This window comes from Ambystoma mexicanum, chromosome 1q (assembly GCF_040938575.1).
Source record: "Ambystoma mexicanum isolate Mex_15411 chromosome 1q, UKY_AmexF1_1, whole genome shotgun sequence".
NCBI classification, from domain to species: Eukaryota; Metazoa; Chordata; class Amphibia; order Caudata; family Ambystomatidae; genus Ambystoma; species Ambystoma mexicanum.
Genome location: NC_090922.1, coordinates 420,526,833 through 420,549,181, shown reverse-complemented (window position 1 = coordinate 420,549,181; position 22,349 = coordinate 420,526,833). Strand labels below are relative to the sequence as shown.

Genomic DNA, 22,349 nt, shown 5'->3' with positions numbered 1-22,349 from the left:
CAAAGCACCATGCTTTCAGAACTGGCTGAACTATATAAATATGTGTGAGAAAAGAGAATCATGATATACAATAATGCTCCCATATGCTAGTAGACCTCTTGACTGATGGGACCCTTTCAGGTGCTACTATGCCGCGCTCATGAGGGATGCGCTAGCAGGTGGGGGAAGTCCTGCAGCAACGGGACCTGACCCCAATGAGTATTTACAATTCCAAATATGTGGGAAATGAACTCTGGACATTACAGACCTGGGTGAGATGTGTACCCCTGAGACCCGATTCATCCCATCGCAATGCACAATTATAAGAGAACCGGGGCTAATATATGGTCCCACAGTCATACCACTGTGATGCTCCCTATTGTGTTGGGTCAAAACTAATGATAATATATGTGTATATAAAATCTGATGCGTTGTAAGGGGGAGCTTGAACGGGAGTTGGGGGTTATTGTTATTATTGGTAGTATTACTACCACTTACTGTTATGTAAAATTAATAAAGTTTGAAAAAAAAGAAGTTGTTAGCTGACAGTGGGTTGCAGGCCTGAGGAATGATGGGCAGAAGTAGCGAGTGAAGTGGTGCAGAGGCGCATCGAAGAAAGAGGAAGAGAAGGAAATATTAATAGGTCTAGCCAGGAGAAGCCTGACTGGATGTCCTAGTCACACGTTATGAAAGAAATGACTAAATTTTTTCCCTAGTTCCATGGGAAATGTAGTTGAGCGTTCATCGTTTAACGAAAAAGGAGCATAATGCAAACCTTCACCTTTAAAAGATATACGACTTTTCAGCAAGCTCTTGGAAAATCTTATCTGGTTTGAAAACTCCTGACAACATCTGAGTTTTGTAAGGCAAGGAAGTATGTAGTAAACTCAGACATGTGTAGTAATGGCCTGCCATCAGACGTACCACCTTAAATTAAAATTACTTTTCTATGGCAAGATCCTAAAACAAGTCGATTCCTTGGATTATCTGGAAATCAGGTTCAACATGTCTGGAAGTTGGGGCCCACAGGAGGAGCAGGGCATACAGATCTAGAAGTGGCTATTAGGCCAGTACTATACTGATTTAGATTACATAAAGAGAAGCTTCATCTGTATAAAGAAGCTGTTTGGGATTATATTTGTGATCCTGGTGGTCACACATTTAATTGGTTTCAACATGGCAAAAGCGTACCGGGGGTAACTGGTTTTGTTGATCTTGCAAGCAAACCTTTTAGGGCCACTGGTAAATTGTTAGTGGATGTTAAAGCAGCGCTGGGATTATGCAAATGCAAAAACAGATTAACTGTATGCAACAGCAAAGGTTTATGGGCTATCTGATGAAAACAAGATTCCCAGAATCACACCTCAAATGTATAAATCCTTCAGAGAAAAGCACTGTACATCAAGTTTCGTTTGAAAGTTTTTCAAATTTTCACAATTTACCTCCAGAGTGTCTACTAGCAACAAGAAAACGTGCCCATTTTGTCCTGGACATGTCAAATCAAAATCACATTGTATCTTTTTATGTTCTACGTACACAGACATTAGAAGGATCTGGCTTATACCTATGCTTAAAAACGTCCATGCTAGATCTTTGAAAGATGCCCTTGTATTATTCAACAAACTTTTACCATCCAAGTGGTTTTCACGGTCGCTACTTTTCTGCTCAATAATAATAATTCGCATTTATACAGCGCTATGATGAACCCTCGGGCATCTGAGTGCGGCTTATAAATGAGCAACACAGTGTGTGTTGCTCATTTATCTACCTCATAAGGATGAAAGGCTGAGTTTGGCCCTGCCGGGATTCGAACCTGCGTCGGCAGGCTCTGGACGGGTGTCAAAGCAAGCACTCTACTCGCTGTGCTATCTGACCCTTCAATGTTTGGCAGAGGCGTTTTTCAGTGTTCAGATTAAATTGCCAGTGTGTCTGTCCTTTAGACTTTTAAGATTCAATTATTGAAGCCGTGAGGTCACGATTGATTTAAAGGATTTGGTATTTATTCATGTTTAGTATTTGCATTTTACTTTAAATACTAATTACTTTTAACATGTACACTTTCGCATGAATATAATTGTGAGCGGAAACCTTGGTTAAAAACATTTAATTTTTTATAAATTTTATGTATTGGTGATTATTTTGGGACCCTTCCATGTATATATTGATGCCTTGCGTCGCATCTAGATTTGTGAATGTTAGCAAGTGCCACACTTAGATAGATTTGTGAACATCAGCCTGCGTCGCATCGAGACAGAACTGTGAATGTTAGCAAGTGCTGCACTCAGATAGAATTGTTAGTATTAGCCTGCGTCGCATCCACTCTGCAGGACTCTCATATGTAGGTGTAGCCTAAACCTTTGTCTGATTGGTGAAATGTAATGTATTGTGAAGCCTAGGCCTCTCTCCCACATTACGGGACTCTCAGGTTTAGATGTGGCCTCCATCTTTGTCTATTGAATGGCGAAACGCAGTGTGTTGTAGGACCTGGGCCTCTCTTCCACTTTGCAGCACTCTCAAATCTAGGTGTAGCCTCCATCTCTGTCTATTGAAACCCACTTATTGTGGAGCCTGGGCCTTTCTCCCACTATACAGGACTCTCAAATCTAGCTATAGCCTCCTTCTTTGTCCATCTCGGTCTACTGTATGGTGAAACGTAATGCATCATGAAACCTAGGCCCTTCACCACTTTCCAGGACACTGAAATCTAGGTGGGGCCTACATCTTTGTCTATTATATAGTGAAACATAATATACTGTGAGACCTGGGCCTCTCCCCCTCCATACAGGATTCTCAAATCTAGACATTTAGCCAAACTGCGAAGGTAAGCTGCAGGTCATACAGCCCACTAACCAAAAAGCTCAACATTTCTGCATACTTAAATAAAACACACACAACCACCTCTCGCACAGCAAGCCACACGCACTTCACCACACTGCAACAATAAACAAACAACACATAGGCTGCATCAACAGCACACCAGGACTGACATCGATCCAATACTCGCACCAAAGGTCAGAGGACGGTGTAAACCGAACTGCAGCTGCCAACAGGACACAACTTCTCTCACTATCCTACTCCCTCTGCACCTTACTAACCCAACCCGCCTTTTCGTTTACTGATCAGCCTGAGCGCCTGGGGACCAATTCCATTGGTGACGGTGCACGGTACAAATACCTTTAACATTTAACAGTGCTTTTATGGGATGTTCATGTCGAAACAAAGTTAAATGACAATGAAGATATCTCAGGGACAACAAGTTTGTCTTGGAAGCAAGACAACGCAGAGCAACAGGTTTGAATCCTGGTCCTGCACTTAGAGACTGGTCTCTGGTATTAAGTGGGTTTGTAAAGATTAATCAATTATGGTAAAGGGAGAATCTGGGGGCCAACAAAAGGAGTTTGACAACTTGTCATAGTTGGAGCTGGTAAGGGCTACACCTGTATATACATTTTGGGAATTGTTACGCACGTCAACACACATCATGCACTGCACTTTGTTCATAACCTATAGCAGTGGCTTTCATGCCTTTATATTAGCTCACAACTTGAGATTTTGCACACTGGTACAACAAGGTCTCCTTACATTCTAAATTCAAATAGCCATTAGGTTCCTATATACTATACAGTGTAGTGAGGGGGGGGGGTTGCAGGGACACGCCCGCAGCTGAACCAAAGAAAATAAAATGAGGAAATAAAAGAAAATAAAAGCAAAAAGGACCCTGCGGCACTGGTTCCTGATCACGGAAGTGAAAGGGAACAGGCGGGGACACAGCGAGATGGAATGCAAGGTAAGTAAGGGGGTGGGGATTAGGGGTGTGGGTAGGAGTTGTTTTAAAGAGGTGGGAATGTTCAGGGGAGAAAAGACCGAAGACTATTTCGAACAATTAATCTTCGGTCATTTCTCCCTCGAACATTCCCACCTCGGTAAAACAACCACAAATCAAACCAACACTACTTATCACAGGCACACAAGTGCTGGTAATACACTGTGTGTCTGCTTCTTTTGTTTGTGTTCTTCAGTCATAATGTAATAGCAATTACATTTGAAATCCAACTCTTTTTTGCACAGGATAGCTAGCAAGAAACCAACATCAAACTAAGAGCACAAAAAAGATAGCTGCACATAAACTGGAGGTCAATTTTCTTTCAAAATCGATTTGTAGACCCTTTTATGCATATTAACAGAACTTGTTAATGTACTGTACCTCCAGTTCTTGGTGTGGGGAGGGCCTGCCTCAAGTCTTAGTAAGGCATATCTTGCTGCACTGAGGGACAGACCACGGATTCCATCGCCCCATTCTTTTTCCGCGCTGCAATGGAAAATGAAAAACAAAGATCAGATTCAGACCATGACAGCAGATGCCTTAAAATGGGCGAACGACTAACCTACTGATATTCTGAAGTACCGGACCATCAATAATACAATATATTTTATAACAAAGTGTTGAAAGGACACATTTTGCCTCAGTTGTATGAATCAGACTTTTTTTCAATACCCAGATATTAAAAGCACACATAGGGTTTGTGACACGGGTAGTATGCCAAAATCTTCCTATCACACTGTTTGGGAAGTGAGGACACCAGTCATACAGGACACTGTACTTCAATGTGCACCCTGTGAGACTTAAAAGAGAAGCTTTGCACCCAGGAGTGGATAGATGAACCGGAGTAGAAGCTCAGTGAGAATGGGTAGCAATTGGAGTCAATCAAATGGCAGGATTGTATCAACAGTTTGGTTTCTGGTATAACAGTAGAAAGATTAAAAGGACTTAAATGTTCTTCCTTATTACTGAAAACAAATCCAGGAATCTAGACTAGTATATTATGCAGAATGATATTACCACATATTTTGTTCATTCTGGATGCAGGTACGTCTAGAACGATAGTTTTTTCCACCCCAACTGCTTAATTTTCAGAATGTAGGCGAAGCGCTGCTATATAGTAGAAATTGTCAGTAGCAGAAGGGCACAAGGGATACTGCCGACCCGAGAGAATGCAATATTGCCTAACCGACACAAAATAGCGTCAGCTCAAGCATAATTTGAGGGTAAAACCTATACTGAAAACGACAATTGAGTCTATATTTAGTTTAGGCTACCCCTCTGGTTTTCCCATTACAAAGGACACATGCAGCATAGTGCAATGGAAGGACTTAAGGAAACAGTGGTTATACCTTTTGACAGATAATATTCCCCGACACCACATCCTCCATGTTTCATAATGAATTGAAAAAAAAGAGACGACATTTGACTTTTTGCCCATTGAAATGGTAGACAGGCACCATGTTTGCAAGGTGACTTGGGTTGCAAAATGCTTTTAAGAAGTTCATTTTGGAAATGTAAATATCTTTTATATTATCTATCTCCCACAAGCAAAGATCTGCATGCAAGGCAGGGGCGCCACTATACAAGCCGTCCATAATTTGGCTAATCATTCTGCACCATGAGAAACAATGCCTTTCCATGTGCAAGAAAGCAGACTAGAGAGAGGGTAGACTGCATCAACAATGCGCTGGGATTCTTCCTAGCGCAAAACCTTTGCATTTACTGCGATTTTATTTCCAAGGCAACGTCAGAGTAATCACGCCACTTCAGGCGAATAGAAAAATACACACTGGCAATCGCTATTCTTCATAATAAACCGTGTAGGAATTCCAAAACAGGGTAAACTACATACAGGTTTGTAGCCACAGAAGTAAAGTGAAATTCACAGAATCATTTCTGATTATTCAGCATTGCAAGAGCGTTTAAAAAAAACAAAAAGGCTACCTGCGCAATTAATGGTTACCTTCGAACTAAGTTGAATAAACACACACAAAATCATTGCAGCATATCAAACAATACATTAAGCAGAAAATAAGGGAAATCTTATACTTTTGATAAGCATCTTCGATGGAGAAGGAAGGCAATCACCAGTTAAGTAGCTGTTAGGCAGTACCAGCCCACAATAAGAAAGACTCAATCAAGGTGCATGCGTCTGTTTTTCCTTATGCTGAATAGCTCAATAACAGGCAAGGAAATCAACCGTTTCAGCAACGTCCCGTGCAATGCTGAGATCAGAATACAGCATACTCAGTCTAACAAAATTGTCTTGGTCTGGTAAAGAGTTGTCAAAAGACAACCGAACAACGTAGTAGAAAATCTTGAACATTTAATTTAGATCTGTTGTGATTTGGCCTTAAATTGCAAAGAAAACATTGTCTTTAAATTTGTTTTAAAGATTGGAGCCATGTTCGGTACTTAACTCTCTTCTCACTGCTTGCTATTCGAAACACTGTTCCGTACTTCTTGACCTTTCTGCTGCTTTCGACAGGATGGACCATTCCTTGCTTCTTGACTCACTTTCCTCATTTGGTTTTCTTCGTTCTGTCCTTTCCTGGTTCTCTTCCTACCTATCTAACTGCACATTTGCTGTATCCTGGGGCGGCAACACTTCTCCTTTTCCTCTCGATCACAGAGTTCCACAAGGCTCTGTTCTCCGTCCTTTTCTTTTTTCTCTTTGTTCCTGTCATCTCTTCCTTCGGAGTTTCACATCACTCCTATGCAGATGACACTCCGCTCTTTCTCGTCCTACACATGAGACATTCACGCCACTCTTTCCTCCTGTCTTACTGCCATTAAGTCATGGGTGACCTCATTTGCTCACCTTAAATGCCGGAAAGACAGAAGTTCTTTTCTTTCCTGCTACTACTCTTCCACCTCCTTCTCCTCCTCCTTGTATTCTCTTTCCCCCTCAACCCTTCTGTTCTCCCCTTATGCCCATAATCTCGGTCTCTATCTTGACTCTAACCTCTGCCTTAGCCATCATATCTCGCTTACCCCTCGCGCTTGCCGCTATCACCTCTTTAATATTCGCAAAATTCGTCCCTTTCTCACTTTTCATGCCACTAAACTCTTAGTCTCTGCCCTAATTCTTTCTCGACTTTTCTACTGCTCTGTTCCACTCTTTGGTCTCCCTCGCTGTCGCTTAGCTCCACTCAAGTCAATTTATCGTTCCTCCATCTGCTCGCTTTGCTTATTATACTATTGTGACTCCATCTCCTCTTCTCTTGAATCTCTTTTCATTCTCAGCTGAAATTCTATTTCCTCTGTTTAGCATTCCAATCTTTATATGGCCTTGCCCCCGATTACCTCTCTTCTCTTCTTTCATTTTACTCTCCTTCTCGTACTCTCTGCTCTGCTGGACTCTTTATTCACTGCTCCACGTGCCCCTTGTGCACAATCTCGCTTTCCATCTTTTCAACTGCTGGCCCCTCTTCACTGGAACCTTCTTCCACTATCCCTCCGATCCATAACCTCTTACTCTCGGTTTCACTCCTACCTAAAATGTCACTTACTTCAGTCACCTGTTTGATTGCTATTGGCTGATCCCGAACACAATTGTTTACGCTGATTTTATTGTACACTGTCCCTTTGTGAAGCGCTTTGGTAAAAAGCGCTATATAAAAATCAATAAAATACAAATGTTAATCTGCAGCTTCTTCACCGCACATTAGTTTGCACTGCCATAAAATGTTAAAATTTGATTTCTGCATAGTTTAGCCTAGCAAATTGTTTTGCGTTAGAAAGCAAAGAAACAAATGTTCACTCGATCTGTTTTTTTTTTTCTCGTTTTGACAAACTCAAGCCACATAAGCGCTTAAGCCTCTGAGGCCGAATATTCAGTTCCTCTTGGACCTTTTTATACATTTCCACGTGTGGCTGATTTGAAGGTATGAAGCTAGAGATTTTCAATAAAATAAAACAAAAAATAATGGCCTCTAAACCGGAGTTTACAACTGTCTGATAAAAGGACTATATTTGTGTGCATAGCAATGCACATGTAAAGCAGATTGGACTTCATTCATCCTTGTCTGCAGTCCGGAAGCTGCATCTGCCTGCCATGTTTGCTGCACCATCATATCCTTGTTAGTGAACTTTGGCTAAGTCAAGCTCAGCATGCAAAGAATATAATAGAATTTAGCAAAATGAAAAACTGGTGACAAGTCACCAACGTTCGTAACAAAACAAAAATCTCTCTTAGATGATAAATTTGGCATCAAAAAACAACTCTGAATGTACCGAATAGTATATACGTTATAATAGGCAAAATGTTAAATAACGGCAGGTGGATTTCAGGAGCAGTCCCTCTGGCCACCAAAAATATATTAAGGAACCAAAAAAGACAGGGGGTAGGGAGGCGCACACAAAGTTGAGGTGCCTTAGAATCCCCAAAATAGGAATTTTGGCTCAACACCTTTATCGGTTCTTGGTGGACTGCAGAATCCCTTTTCAGGCCCATTTTTATTGTTAACATTTATTCCACTGCTAGCGCAATAATGTTTTTGATCTAAACATACTGGATCATAGCATGTTATGGCATTTGGCAATTAATCAAAAAGGATGGCAGAAGGCATATTTCTTTACAGGAAAAATTTGTAGCGAATCTCTTTAATTGGCCATCTTCTTAGTGCCATTTAATCGGAAACATTCTCCAACTTTTCTTTAAGAAAAACAAATTTGTTATTCAACCATAGCTGGCACGGTCGAGGAGCTAACAATTCCTACACCATGGCAGTATTAAGGCAGTCATCAACAAAAAGAGTTGGATCTGTAGGATATGTATCAATTGCCAATTTTGTCGACTGGTGGCAAAAGCATAACTTTGTGGCAATTGGACTTCATGCAGCCTTTGTACTTCACTCCTCTTCATCCATATGTTCTTGAGTGGTTTCATGGCATGTGAATTCCCCCGCTGGCAGCTTGCTCTACTGTATCGAAGAGACATATTGGCTTCTTATGGATGACCTGTTTCAAAGGAGTGCAAGGCCCGCCCTCCTCACCCCCGTCTGCCAGGGTATTTTGAGCAATAGCTCTGTTTTGCTCCAAATTCAAAACAATCTTCATTCATGGCATTTCTTTTCAAATAACTGGTAGTGGGAGGCTCCTTTTAACCTTTAAACCCATTGATTCCATTTACCCTTACCTTTGCATAGGAAGAAAATGTATCTTTTCATTCTTTCTCCATCTTCCCTGTATGATTGCTGCTTGTGGGTGCAGGTAATTCAATCTCGCCTGATCGTGATATTTCAGTGGTAGCAAGCAACTTTGTCATTGAGCCACAATAGCTTCTTTTCAATCCCAGCCTTTGGCAAGATTGATTGGTGCAGAAACTGCTACCCCTCCTAAAAGCAAGGCACTAGAGATATTTCTTGACTTACATTTATTTTAAAAACCTTTATTTATTAAAACATTTTCACATTCACATTTATTTCGGTAGATGATATTTGCTCATGTTCTCTTCAAAGCGAGTTCTCAGATTTCACAGCTAGTTTAGATACAAATTAAAGGCCCTTGTTTGGGCTACTTGTTATAACTGCAATGAGTTCATTCTACATGGTTATAAACTGAACAAAGGAAGAATAACCACAATAATAATAATAATAATAATAATAATAATAATAATATTAACAAATTCCCCTCCCCGACCCCTACCTTCCCTAACTCAACAAGAATGGCATGGTGCAATGCCTGTGAATGAATTGGCCAAAATCAAATGATCAGAAAAACCCCCACAGAAGTTAAAATCTCATCCAAGGGTACAAGTATTGCATGATCTGTTTTTGAATTTCGAAAAGGGAAGTCGACTGAGCATGTTAGTAATATTATCCCTAGTGTGACGTCTACTGTACCCATGGTCCTTCACGCGTCGAGGTCCCTCAGATTGTTTTGGTTGCTTGAAGTGTAGCTCAAGTAAAGATGTAATAAAGCAGAAGATAGTGATAGAGCAATTAACATCTATGCACCTTCGACTCCAGGAGGGGTGGAAGGGAGGGCACCTGCAAATCTAAGCAGATACAAGCATCAGAAATATGATTATTGTGGGACATGTATTTTATTTATTCATTGTGCATTTGTAAGGCGATTAGTAAATTGTGTTTCAAAGAGCCTTCTGAGGCTTGTAGATCTGCTTTGATCACATGCTATGCATAGATTAGCGAGCAGTATCTGGAGAAGGAAGTGGGTTGTGAGAAAGTACAGCGGCAAACAGATGTTTTAGCACTGCTTGCCCCACCTGTGAATCTGCTTTAGAGTGTGTGTCAATGCAGTAATGATGCGTAAAGGTATGAATGGAACTTCAAGTAGCTGCTTTGAAAATAGCATCAAGGGGGACATTTGCAATAAATGCTAGAGTAGCTCCTGTACCTCTGTTAGAGTGAGCTCTGGGAGTGAAAGGTAGCGCTTTTTGGATAGTGAATAGCAGAGCTGTATGCATTTGATTATCCATCTGGAGATGGCAATTTATATGCGATCACCTTTTCTACCAGGTGCTATGGAAACAAAGAGCTTATCTGTGGCCTTAGAGGTTTTGTTTTGTTTACGTAGTACAAGACCGCCCTCCTTACATCTAATGTATGGAGGCTTCTTTCAGCTAAGTTAGATGGATTTTGGAAAAAAGTAGGTAGTTCAATGGTTTGGTTGACATGGAACTTGGAGATGAATTTAGGTTAAAACCTAGGATGTTTTCGAAGGACCACCTTATCCCAAATAAAGGGTCTTGCACAGATAATGCTTGTAGCTCACCGAATCACCCTATCAAGGTGATGGTTACTAGAAAGGCAGTTTTGTACAGTGAGTTTTTTAGACTGGCCTTGTGCATATGCTCAAAGGACGGACCCATGAGCTTTGAGAGCACCGCATTAAGGTCCCCACCTGGTAGAGAATTAGAAATGGGAGTGTATAATCTCTGCACTCCCTCCATGAAAGCCTTGATAACACAAACTTTCCACCAAGACCCCTTGTTCTGCAAAGTGGTATGAGCGGACAGTCTAGCAGATGAACAAGTTACCTACCAACTGTAATATTCTTTCGACTGGATGTTCCTCCCACGTATTCCTCATCTTTGATATATTCGTCAGCTTGCTGCTTCTTTCGGAAAACAAATTCGACAGAGGGCGCTGTGCTCAAGGCTGCGTAGCTTGGTCCCTCGAAGGTTGCCGTTGAGCGTCGATGTCATCCATCAGTATAAAGGGCTCGAGCTGCGCCCGTTGGTACAGTTCTGTTTTTTTGTTGTTAATGGTCGCATCAGTTGTATTCTGTGTCGGCAGATGTCAGGCTCTTAAGGAAGTACAAGTGCAACAAGCGTAAGAACTGTACGAAGGGGTCGGTTGGGAGGGTCGATGAGGAATATGTGGGAGGAAAATCCAATCGAAAGAACGTTACAGTTGGTAAGTAACTTGTTCTTCGAATGGATTGTGTCCTCCCACATATTCCTCATCTTAGATAGACTCCCACAGCAGTTGTAATTTAGAGGAGGAGGGAGTACCATAGTTCTTCAATTATGCACAGAATGAAGGACAGCTTTTGCAAAAAGACCTCCTTGGTAAGAAGTGGTGTGTAAACAATAATGTTTTGCAAAAGTGTGCATTGATGACCAAATGGCCGCTGCACAAATGTCTTGCACTGGGACACCGCTCTGAAGAGCGGTGGAAGTTGCTATGCCCCTGGTTGAATGGGCCCTTAAACCATCTGGAGGCTCCTTCCCAGCCAATTTGTAACATTCAGATATTGCTAGGATAACCCATCTGGATATAGTTTGTTTGGACACACCAAGGCCCAATTTGTGTCCAGTATACCCGTCAAACAACTGATCTGTTTGTCGAAATCTTTCCAGTCTGGATATGTGAAAACTGAGAGCCCTTTTAGGGTCTAGTCTGTGAAATATTTCCTCCTCTTTACTAGCATGCAGAGGAGGATAAAAAGATGGTAAGGTGATTTTCTGTGACAGATGGAAATCCAAAACTATTTTAGGTAGGAAAAAAGGCTTGACCTTTAAAGCAAATTTATATTTATGGAAAACCGTGTGAGGAGGCTTGCAAGAGAGCGCCTGCAACTCACTCACCCTGCGGGCTGAAGTTAGAGCCACTAGTAGAACCGTTTTTAAAGTTAGGAGCCTTAAAGGACAAGAATGTAAAGGCTCAAAAAGGGGGCACATAAGAAACTTTAAAACTAAATTTAAATCCCAAATGGGAACTTGGAAAGGTGTAGGAGGGAACACATTTGTTAATCCTTTAAGAAATTGGATAACTAAAGGCATTTTGAAATATGAATCTTCTGATGAGCGCTTGAAGATGGTTAGTGCTGCCAAATATTCTTTAATAATTCCAACTTGGAGCCCTGAGTTGGCTAAATATAATAGAAAGGAAAGCAAAATGGGAGTGGCACATTGAAAAGGATCCACATTCTTATCCCTGCACCAGTTACTGAATTTCTTCCAACACCGGTATAAGGATTTTGTTGCTGGCCTTCTGGCCGAGAGCAAAATCTCCATAACGTCATCCGGGAGGTCCCAATCCTTATATCTCAACCTCTCATAAACCAAGCGTGAAGGTTGAGTGTCTTGACCTCTGGATGGAGAACTCGACCTTCCTCTTGCGAGAGAAGATCCTCTCTTTGTGGAAGACGTATTGGAGGGCAGATGGACATGTCCAGAAGGTCCTGGTACCACGTTCTCCTGGGCCAATCCGGGGCAGTGAGGATCATGGTTTTCCTGAACTTTCTCAACCTCCTGATTACTTGAGGAATCACGGGGACTGGAGGAAACGCGTAAAGGAGTGGAAATATCCAGTCCATTACGAACGCATCCCCTAGAGCTCCTCTCGGGGGAAATTCCCTTGAGCAATACAGTTCGCACTTTCGGTTGGCACTGGTCGTGAACAGATCCACTTGAGAGGTTCCCCAAAGGGCGAAGATCTCTTGAAGGACTTCTTGAGCTAGCTCCCACTCGTGGGAGACTGTGCCCTGCCTGCTCAGAGCGTCCGCCGCCGTGTTCAGCTCTCCGGCTAGGTGAGCTGCCAACAGAGAGATTACTTCTTGCATTGCCCAGAACCAGAGCTGCATTGCCTCTCTGCACAGTGGGAGTGATCCTGCGCCTCCTCGTTTGTTAAGGTAGTACATGGCCACTGTGTTGTCCGTCATTATCAGGACATTCTTTCCCTGTACAGAGGGCAGAAAGGCCTTCAGCGCCAGTCTGATTGCCCTCAGCTCCAAAAGGTTGATGTGTAGTTTGGACTCCGATGGAGACCAATGACCGCTGATTGTCAGATCGTTGGTGTGGGCTCCCCACCCTGCGAGTGAGGCGTCCGTCACTACAGTTATCTCTGGCCATGTTTGCCAAAAATGTTCCCCTCTGAGGATATTTTCCTTGTGAGCCCACCAAAGGAGATCTTGAGCCACCTTGGACGAGACTTGTAGAAGATCTGACATCTCCCCTGAAAACTGGGAGCATGGAGTACTGAGGGCCCATTGAAGGGGTCTCATCCTCAGTCGAGCCTCTGACACCAGAAAAATGCAGGATGCCATGAGGCCTAGCAACCTTAGGAAGTCAAACGCTGGTAGATATTGGGCATTCTGAAATTTTGTTACCATCTGCAGAAGGTGGTGAGCTCTTTCCTCGGGAGGCGAGGCTTTCCCTGAGGTGGTGTCCAGGACCGCTCCAATGAATTGGAGTCTTTGACTCTGAATCATTTGTGACTTCTTGTAATGGAGGGCGAAGCCCAATTTGGGAAGGAAGTGATAGGTCATGGGCAGATGTCCCTGAGCCAGTTCGGGTGAACTTGCCCTGATTAGCCAATCGTCCAGATAAGGGTAGATGTGAATCCCTTCCCTTCTGAGACTCGCTGCCACTACCGCCATTAGTTTGGTGAAGACCCTCGGGCGGAGGTGAGCTGAAATGGCAGAACTCGAAACGGATGGTGAGATCCGCCAATTGCAAACCTCAGGTACTTTCTGTGTTTGAGATGGATTGGCACATGAAAGTAAGCATCCTGAAGGTCCAATGAAACCAGCCAGTCCTGAAGCTGAAGAGCCTGAAGGATCTGAGAAAGGGTCACCATCTTGAACTTGCCCTTCCTGAGAAATGTGTTCAAATTTCTCAAATCCAAGATGGGTCTCAAACCTCTGCCCTTTTTGGGGATGAGAAAATAAGGGGAGTACCAACCCTTGTTCCTCTCCGCTACAGATACATGTTCTATTGCACCTTTCTCTAGCAGGGTTAAAATCTCCTGCACAAGGAGCGGGTCTGGAATTTTTACAGAGTTGGCTCCCGGTGGATGATCTTGAGGCCTTTGATGAAAAGGAAGACAGTAACCATGGGTCACTATCTTTAGTGCCCAGGCATCTGACGTAATGCCCCGCCATTCGTCCAGATACTAAGTGATTCTGCCTCCCACAGGGGTCTTGTGGGTTAAGGCCTCAAAGTGGCTTTGCAGTGGCTGCAGCAGTGGCTGAGGAGGTATTAGCCGCTGCTGTGGCTGATCTAGCACCTCTCCATTTTCCACCACAAAAGGGTTTTCTTTGTTGTCCCCTTTGACTGGCCTGTCCTCTCCCTTTTCCAAAAGAGGAATAGAAGCGAAAAGGACGACTTCCGGGAAGATGACCCTGCGTAAGAGTGCTGTTGAGGTTCCTTTATAGCGGCACGGAGTGATTTTGCTGCCGCTTTCGAGGTCTGCAGCTTCTCCAAGCTCTCGTCCTCCTTGCTGCCAAACAACCTCAAGCCGTCAAAGGGCATATTAAGTAACGTGGATTGAACATCAGATGCGAAACCAGATTTTCTTAGCCATGCTAATCTACGCAAGACCGCGCTAGATGCCATTGATCTGCTTATACTCTCTGCAGTATCGAGTCCTGTCTTGAGGCACTCCTCCATAGCCTCCTTCCCATCCTTTACTATTGCCAGGAAACCATCCCGCTCCTCACCCTCTGGGATGTGATCAGCCGCTGCATCTAAACAGCTCCACAGGGTGTAAGTGAACCTAGCTAATGTACAAGTCACATTAGTAGACTTAAAGACCACACTACAGGAAGTAAAAGCCTTCAGCGCCCAGGCATCAATCTGTTTATCGTCCCTGTCAGGGGGGCATAGAGGGATAAGCCGACTGTCTATTCGCAGTCCCAGCTTGAATTACCAAACTTTCAGGCGAAGGATGCTTAGATAAATATTCTGGATCCGAGGGAGCAGGTCTATACTTTCCTACACATTTCTTATTCACAGCTGGTAGAGATTCAGTTGTCTCCCAATTTGTCATAATTCTCTCTTGAAGAGCTTTGTGGAAGGGAAGGACTGGGCCTTTCTGAGGTCCTTCATCAATAATGTCTGTTAGGGGGCGCGTGGCCAGCAGCGAGATGGGAAAGACGCGAGTCTCTCCGGCTCCCGTGGCCGCACCACACATCCTGAAGAAAATGCCCGATTTCTGACTAAATTAGGTCCCAGAACACTCCTGTCGGGTGCCGGACACCCCCATGCACAAACTGGGAAGAAAGCAGCTCAAACCGCGACCGAATCCCCGAGTTAGAGCTCGAAGAACTTTGCACGAGCGCCAAACCAGCCCGCCTTCAAGATGGCCGCCGGCAGACACTGAAGCCGGGAAGCGGAGCTCCACTGAAGCGGTGCCCGGCTCGCCGCCTGCCCACTGGTGTCGGCGGAGGAGAAGCGCGCCCCCCCTGGGAAGGCTCCGGCAGCGCTCCGATACGTGGGTGGACCTCGGCGCACCTGCGAGCCCCTGTCGTGGTGGGACGCCCTCGGCGCCGCAAAGGAGCGCCGTGCACCCTCCCAAACAGCCTCGCGGGAGGGGCGGATGGTGACAGGGAGACTGAACGAAGCCTGCGAATCGTGGCTCGGAGGACCTGCGATGAGCGGCTGCGGCGCTGCGAACTAGAGCCCGCCAAAAGCCTGGTCTCACAGGAGCCTGGAGGAGAGCGACGCACACGCCGTCCGTTGAGCGGGGCCTGCTGACAAGACACCACCCAGAGGAGGCCTGCGGCGGCTGAGCACCACACGCAAACAGCGGACACGCTGTTGGAGGGAGGACACGCGAACTGCACCACCCAAATAGGCCCACCCCAGAAGTAAGCGGGCCGGTCCTCGGAGGAGGCTGTGAGGCCGCAGAGCCACCCGGCCGCCATATCACCCACACTGACGCTGGCCTGGGTAGCAAGGGGGCCCAAGGCAGGGGAAGGCCGCACCCATAACCGGAGGATTGCAGTCCCACACGCAGTGGCTATGAAGCGGTAGCACACTACCCAAACAAAGGCCACTCGACCCAGAGAGAGCCCCATCATAGGGTGAGGGCCCCGCACGCACCGCTCCAACCCCCAGGGCAGCAGGAAGAAAAGACCGAGGCCAGGGACTAAGTGCTGCAGGCCAACCGTGAGGCAATCAGACCCAAAGTAGAAAGGCTCACTGCTGCCGAATAAGACTCAGGGGGTCACGACCGGACCATATTCCACAGAGGCCTCCAAACCAATCCCAGAGCCAACAGCCCAAGAGTGGGTGGACAAAACACACCGATATCCAGCCACCACAAGAGGATCACCATGCAAAGACCACAGCCGCAAGGTGCAACGGGAACCATGGGAAAAGAGAAATCCAGAAAGCAGCCCACTCAAAGCAGAATGTATCAATACACCATTCCCCCACTGCAGGCCCCCGACTTACACGCGCCATCCCCAGAAGATGCAGAATCAGAACATATAATCTCCCTGAAGGACGTAATGACTGCCATTGCAGATTCCCGCACATCAATGGAACAAAAAATGGACGGGATCAGCATGGATGTGTCCCTCCTCAGGCACGAACCTTCAAAAACTGACGGCCCGCACCGGGGAGGCCGAACATTGTATATCCAACACTGAGGATAGAATGAACACCGTGCAACAACAGCTCCAAAACGTCACATCTAAACTGAAGGTGCTGGAGGACAGAATTGAAGACGGAGAGAGTAGATCCAGACGCAACAATGTGCGCATTCTCGGCATACCCGAGAGAGACGAAGGTCCCTGCATGGAGCTCTTTTTGGAGCAATGGTTAACCGACCTGTACGAGCCGGACGCCTTCTCCAAGTTCTTCTCCATAGAAAGGGCACCCACAGGCAGACCTCAACCCGGCGCGCCTCCACGCACGATAATCGCAAAGTTTCTGAACTACAGGGACCGTGATGCCCTACTACAGTATGCGCGTGCGAAAGGCACTGTCACATTTAACAGCTCCAAAGTTGCCTTCTTTCCCGACTACACCAGGGACGTCCAAAAGGCGAGACAATCCTTCAATCCTCTCAAGAAACAGCTGCAAACAATGGGAGTGAAGTATGGCCTGCTCTTCCCGGCGCAACTCAAGATATACCATAAAGGGACAACGGTCCACTTTAACGACCCCAAGGAGGCCTGGCGATGGGCTGAACAAAAGATAGACGGAGACTGGTCCGTCCCCCGTGACGGCGGACGGAGGAACCGTAGGTCTCCACCAGACCAACAGCGAGTGGCCCGCCGACCACCAGCACAAGATCCGCCAGAGGACATGGGGGGCTGACCACAGCCCCAATAGTAGCCAGACGCCTGAAGCCCCGTGAGGCTACCCAGGTAGAGACACAGAACCTTTTGTTTACACACGCATACATAATACCAGGCAACACACACACCTGATGCAGCCGCGGCACGCCCCAAAACCGCAACACGAAGAGAGCCCCCCCCCCGGGGCTGAATCGAACCTCACGTACACTACACGTAATTGTCCCCCTCCGGGCATACCTCGCGGGTTGTTAAGAAGGGGGAAACCACCCGTACTGAAAGTCAAACTAAACGCATATAAGGCATTCAGTTGAGCTGAGGGGAAAATTCCCCCCCCATCCCCCGAGGAGTGAAACAAATCCCACGTGTTGCACACAGGCAGTTTCCCACGGGGACCTCCTCTAGAGGAGCAGCATCTCCCCCCTTGGGCTTCATCTAGGGGTAAGTCACTTTCACCAGAAAGTAAGTTTGGTAAATGTTAAGTGTCCGGTTCACACCATAGAGCTGTTGTTTGGGCGACCAATGATTCTAGTTGGGAGGAGTATAAGGTGGGGGGTTAGGGGTTTGTTAAGGACAGCTTCAGGCGGGACCAATCGAACTCATAAGGGAATATGGCTGGAGTGGATGTCGGGGTCCCATGGGCAGGGCTCCAATGGGCGTATATCGCCGCCGGAGACACTGAGGGTTAATAGCATTAAACGCCCATATGGCAGAGGACAACAGTAAGGCGGATGCCCTCAGAACACTAAGACTTATGTCTTGGAACGTAAATGGCCTGGGCAATGCCATCAAGCGCCGCCTGGTGCGCCAATTCCTGAATAGACGGAGGGCCGATATAGTGTTCCTATCCGAGACACACCTCGCAGGCACAGAATGTACCCTATTCAGACGTACGAACTATAAGTTAGCACTCCATTCCGGCTTCACGATGGGTGCAAGAGGCGTCATGATCCTGGTACAAAAAAAGCTCCCCCTCCACCTACACACGGTGACCCATGATACAGGTGGCAGATACATATATACGACGGGTGAGCTGTGGGGACAATCCGTGGAACTAATAGCAATTTATGCACCACCAACCCTACTAGAGCCACTACTCACCGACATTACCCCGCTAATCGCCAATGGTACATCTGATTACATGGTACTAGGCGGTGACTTAAATGAAGTCATGAACGTAACCCTGGATAGATCACATATACGCAACAGAAGCCCGAACGTCCCCACTAGATTGGCCACATTCACCAACGCACTTGGCCTTTGCGATGTGTGGAGAGAACTACACCCAGACACTAGAGCGTATTCCTTCCACTCCGGGGCACATGCCTCGCTCTCCAGATTGGATTATTTTTTCACCCCCGCTACCGACCTACACAGGGCACAGGAAATAAGCATGCTACCTAGAGGTATTTCTGACCATTCTCCGATTGAAATGGTACTCACCACATCCCGGAAAATCCCACCACCGTGCTGGCGCCTGAACAGCTATCATCTGGGTGACCCTGAGCTGGTCGACAGACTACAGGAAATTACTAATACTTACTTTGAGCTAAACACACAGGCGGAAGCAAACCTTGAAACACTGTGGGAAGCCTATAAAACGGTCCTAAGAGGCGAGCTGATCTCGTGGACGGCGGCCCAAAAGAGGCAGCATATGCACAAGATCCTTGAAGCAGAGACACAAGCCAAACAGGCAGAGGAGAGGCACATAAACGAAAATACGCCAGCCTCCAACCGGGAGTTGCTATTAGCACAAAAAAGATTGCAAAGTATTGCGATGGATAACGCTAGACAAGCACACACTGCAATGAGAGCAAGGATCTATGACACAGGCGACAAGGCTGGCAAGATGTTGGCATGGCTGGAAAGGAAGGAGCAGGGACGCAACCATGTCCGAAGACTTGAACCAAAAGGATCAAATGCAGGAGTAACAGACCAGGAAATAACCCAAGGCTTTGCAGAATACTATGCCGAGTTATACGGCGAACCCACAACTCCGATGGACGCTACGATCATGGACCACATTGAAATCCCTACCCTAAATGAAGCCCAGCGGCAACAACTGGAGCGAGAGATCACGGAGGAAGAGATCCTAGGTGCCCTCTATGGTCTCCAGTCTGGTAAGACCCCTGGCCCAAATGGCTTCCCGGTGGAGATATGGCGTAAGGTAGGCGCCAACGTGATAGCCCCCCAGTTGCTGAAAATGTACCTCCACGCACGAGAAAAGGGCACTCTCCCCCCAGACCTACGAGAAGCAACAATAGTAGTGATACCCAAACCGGACAAGCCCCCAGAAAGATGCAACTCATACAGGCCCATCTCGCTCATTAACTCGGAGACTAAGATACTCGCAAAACTGTTAGCGGATCGACTACAGAAGGTAATCCCTGCCCTAATACACCCGGACCAATGCGGCTTTATGCCACAAAGATCAACCCGCATGAACCTCCGCAGGCTATTTTCAGCGTTGGAAAGGGCCAACAACATACAGGGTCCACTGGCCCTGTTAGCAATTGACTTTGAAAAGGCCTTTGATTCGGTGAGATGGGAAGCCGTCTGGACCATAATGCACCGCATGGGCTTCGGTGAAACCTTCATGAGCTGGGTGCGACTGCTGTATGAATCCCCGGTTGCTAGGACCAGGGTCAATGGCTGGAGATCAGAACTGTTCAGGCTGGGAAGAGGCACAAGGCAGAGCTGTCCACTATCGGACATGATCTTCGCCATCGCCATCGAACCCCTGGCGATCCTACTGCGAAACACCCGAACCTGGGAGGGCTTCCGATGGTCTGAGACCTGGGAGGACCGAATATCTCTCTATGCGGATGATCTTCTCATCTACCTAAAGGACCCGATAGCCTCCTGCCCCAAGGTTGTGCAACTACTGAGGCAATATGAGGTATTTTGCGGACTTCGTGTGAACTGGTCCAAGTCCATCCTTTTTCCTATAGGAGGCACTCCAGTGGCGGGCCTAGCTTCGGGCCCCTACCAGATCGAGAAGGAAAAGTTCAAATACTTGGGAATACAGATTACAACGCAACTCACGGAATAAACGGTGCTGAACCTCTCCCCCCTGATAACGAGATTCGCAGAGGACACCCGCCATTGGATCTCCTTACCACTTACGCTGCTGGGTAGGGCAGCTCTGTTCAAAATGATTGCCCTTCCCAAATTCCTATACATCCTGCAAAACGCGCCTTTGTACATCCATCATCAGGACTTTCGCAAAATTGAATGCATCCTCCGGAAACTGCTATGGAAAGGAGGACACCCAAGAATTGCCCTTACCACTCTTCAGAGGTCTATCTGGGAGGGAGGGATCGGGTTGCCCAGACTGCAATCTTACTACTGGGCTGCCCAAATGGAGGTGGTGAATGATATGCTCCACGGCGACGGGAGCCTGCCACACATCAAGGGCTTCCACTGTAACGCCACGGCGAAACCAATAGAGCACCTCTACAGAGACCTGGACAGACCTCCGAAACCAGACATGATATCTCACATAAGGAGAATCTGGAAGGAAGCGTTGCGATATTTGGGCTGGGGAGGGAAAATAACTCTGACCCAACCGTTGTGGAACAACTGCAACCTGCCCGAAATACGGAAGCTGCCAAGATGGCCCGAATGGACCCAACGAGGAATCTCCAATGTCAGAGACGCCGTGCATGAGGATAACCTGGCAACATTCGAAATGTTGCAAGAGAAATTCTCCCTGCCAGACACAGAAAGATTCCACCATATGCAACTAGTCCATGCCTGGACGGCCCAGCGACAATCCATACAAGATCTGCCAGAAAGCTCTCCACTAGAGCGCAACATAGTCCAAGACCGAGTGGAGCGGAAGGTTACCTCCACAATATACAACGTAATAACCTCATTCGCAACACTGGAGCTATCCAGCCTGAAAGCAAAGTGGGAACGAGACGTGGGCCAGCTTCTGCCAGAAGACTGGGTGGAGGCCCTGATGTACCCACGAGAAACAACTATCTCCTCAAGGCTCCGACTGGTCCAGCTGAAGATACTGCACCGCACCTATTACCCAAGAGTGGCCCTCTTCCATTGGGGCAGGGCCTCGGATGCAAGATGTCTGCGCTGCAAGCGAGAGGAAGGTTCATTTTTTCATATACTGTGGGACTGTGATAACATCCAGCAGCTATGGCAGAAATGCTGCAACAACCTGTCCAGAGTCCTGGGTAAACAGATACAGAGGTGCCCGAAGCAACTGCTTTTGAGGATCTCCGGTGAATCGGACCTCTCCCGTTATGAGAAACTGTTATGGTCCACTGCAATGGCAGTCCTCAGGCGGAACATTGCTCAGTTGTGGGGGTCAGAGCGCACACCCAGCTACGACCAATGGGTTACGGATGTGGACATATGTGCAGTAATGGAGCATCATGTGTACAAAGCGAGGGGTTGCCCGCAAAAAGCCAAAAGAATTTGGAAAAGATGGGAGGAGGATGATTGAGATTCAGGGGCAAGTACTGTAGCCACTGAGACTGTAGGAGGCCCACCAGAGGGGAATACTGACTCTGTTAAACGCACCCTGTGACATGAGGACTTCCGATGTCGATTCCAACGGACAGTCGCACCATGGTCCCTGAAGCTGTGTTGTTGTTGATGTTATTGTTTTTCTTGTTCACCTCGCTCCCTCCATGCTATCCCTCCTTCCTCCCCCCCTTCCCCTCCCCCCCCTCTTTTTCCCTCCCCATCTCCCCTACCCGGAACGTAGAGAGGTGTATGTAATGCTGTTTTAATGTAAAAATCAATAAAATCTTTGATCAAAAAAAAAAATAATAATGTCTGTTAAATCGTCCTGGTCATATCTTGGGGACACCGACTTCCACCCCATACAATCTATCACTCTTCCCATAAGGTTCCTATACCCTGGTTCAGCATGGTCTGTGGGGTCAGGCCTTTCAAAATCTACCTCAGGTGAGGTATCTAGGCCACTGGACGATTGTAGGCAGTCATAAAGGTCTGACATTTTTTAATTAGGATCTACTAGTTCCTCAGGGACTTCTCTTATCCCAAATCGAACCCCAGCTGATGT

General features: G+C 46.4%; 1 protein-coding gene across 4 annotated transcripts in view; it reads right to left on the bottom strand.

The window, feature by feature from the left end:
- SLC12A4 (solute carrier family 12 member 4) overlaps positions 1-22,349 on the bottom strand; it is a 1,569,223-nt gene that overhangs the window by 318,012 nt on the left and 1,228,862 nt on the right. For all 4 annotated transcript variants that reach the window (XM_069639659.1, XM_069639652.1, XM_069639655.1 and 1 more), the window contains exon 16: positions 4,184-4,288. In XM_069639659.1, coding sequence (XP_069495760.1) covers positions 4,184-4,288 — 105 coding nt within the window. The remainder of the gene's footprint in view (positions 1-4,183; positions 4,289-22,349) is intronic.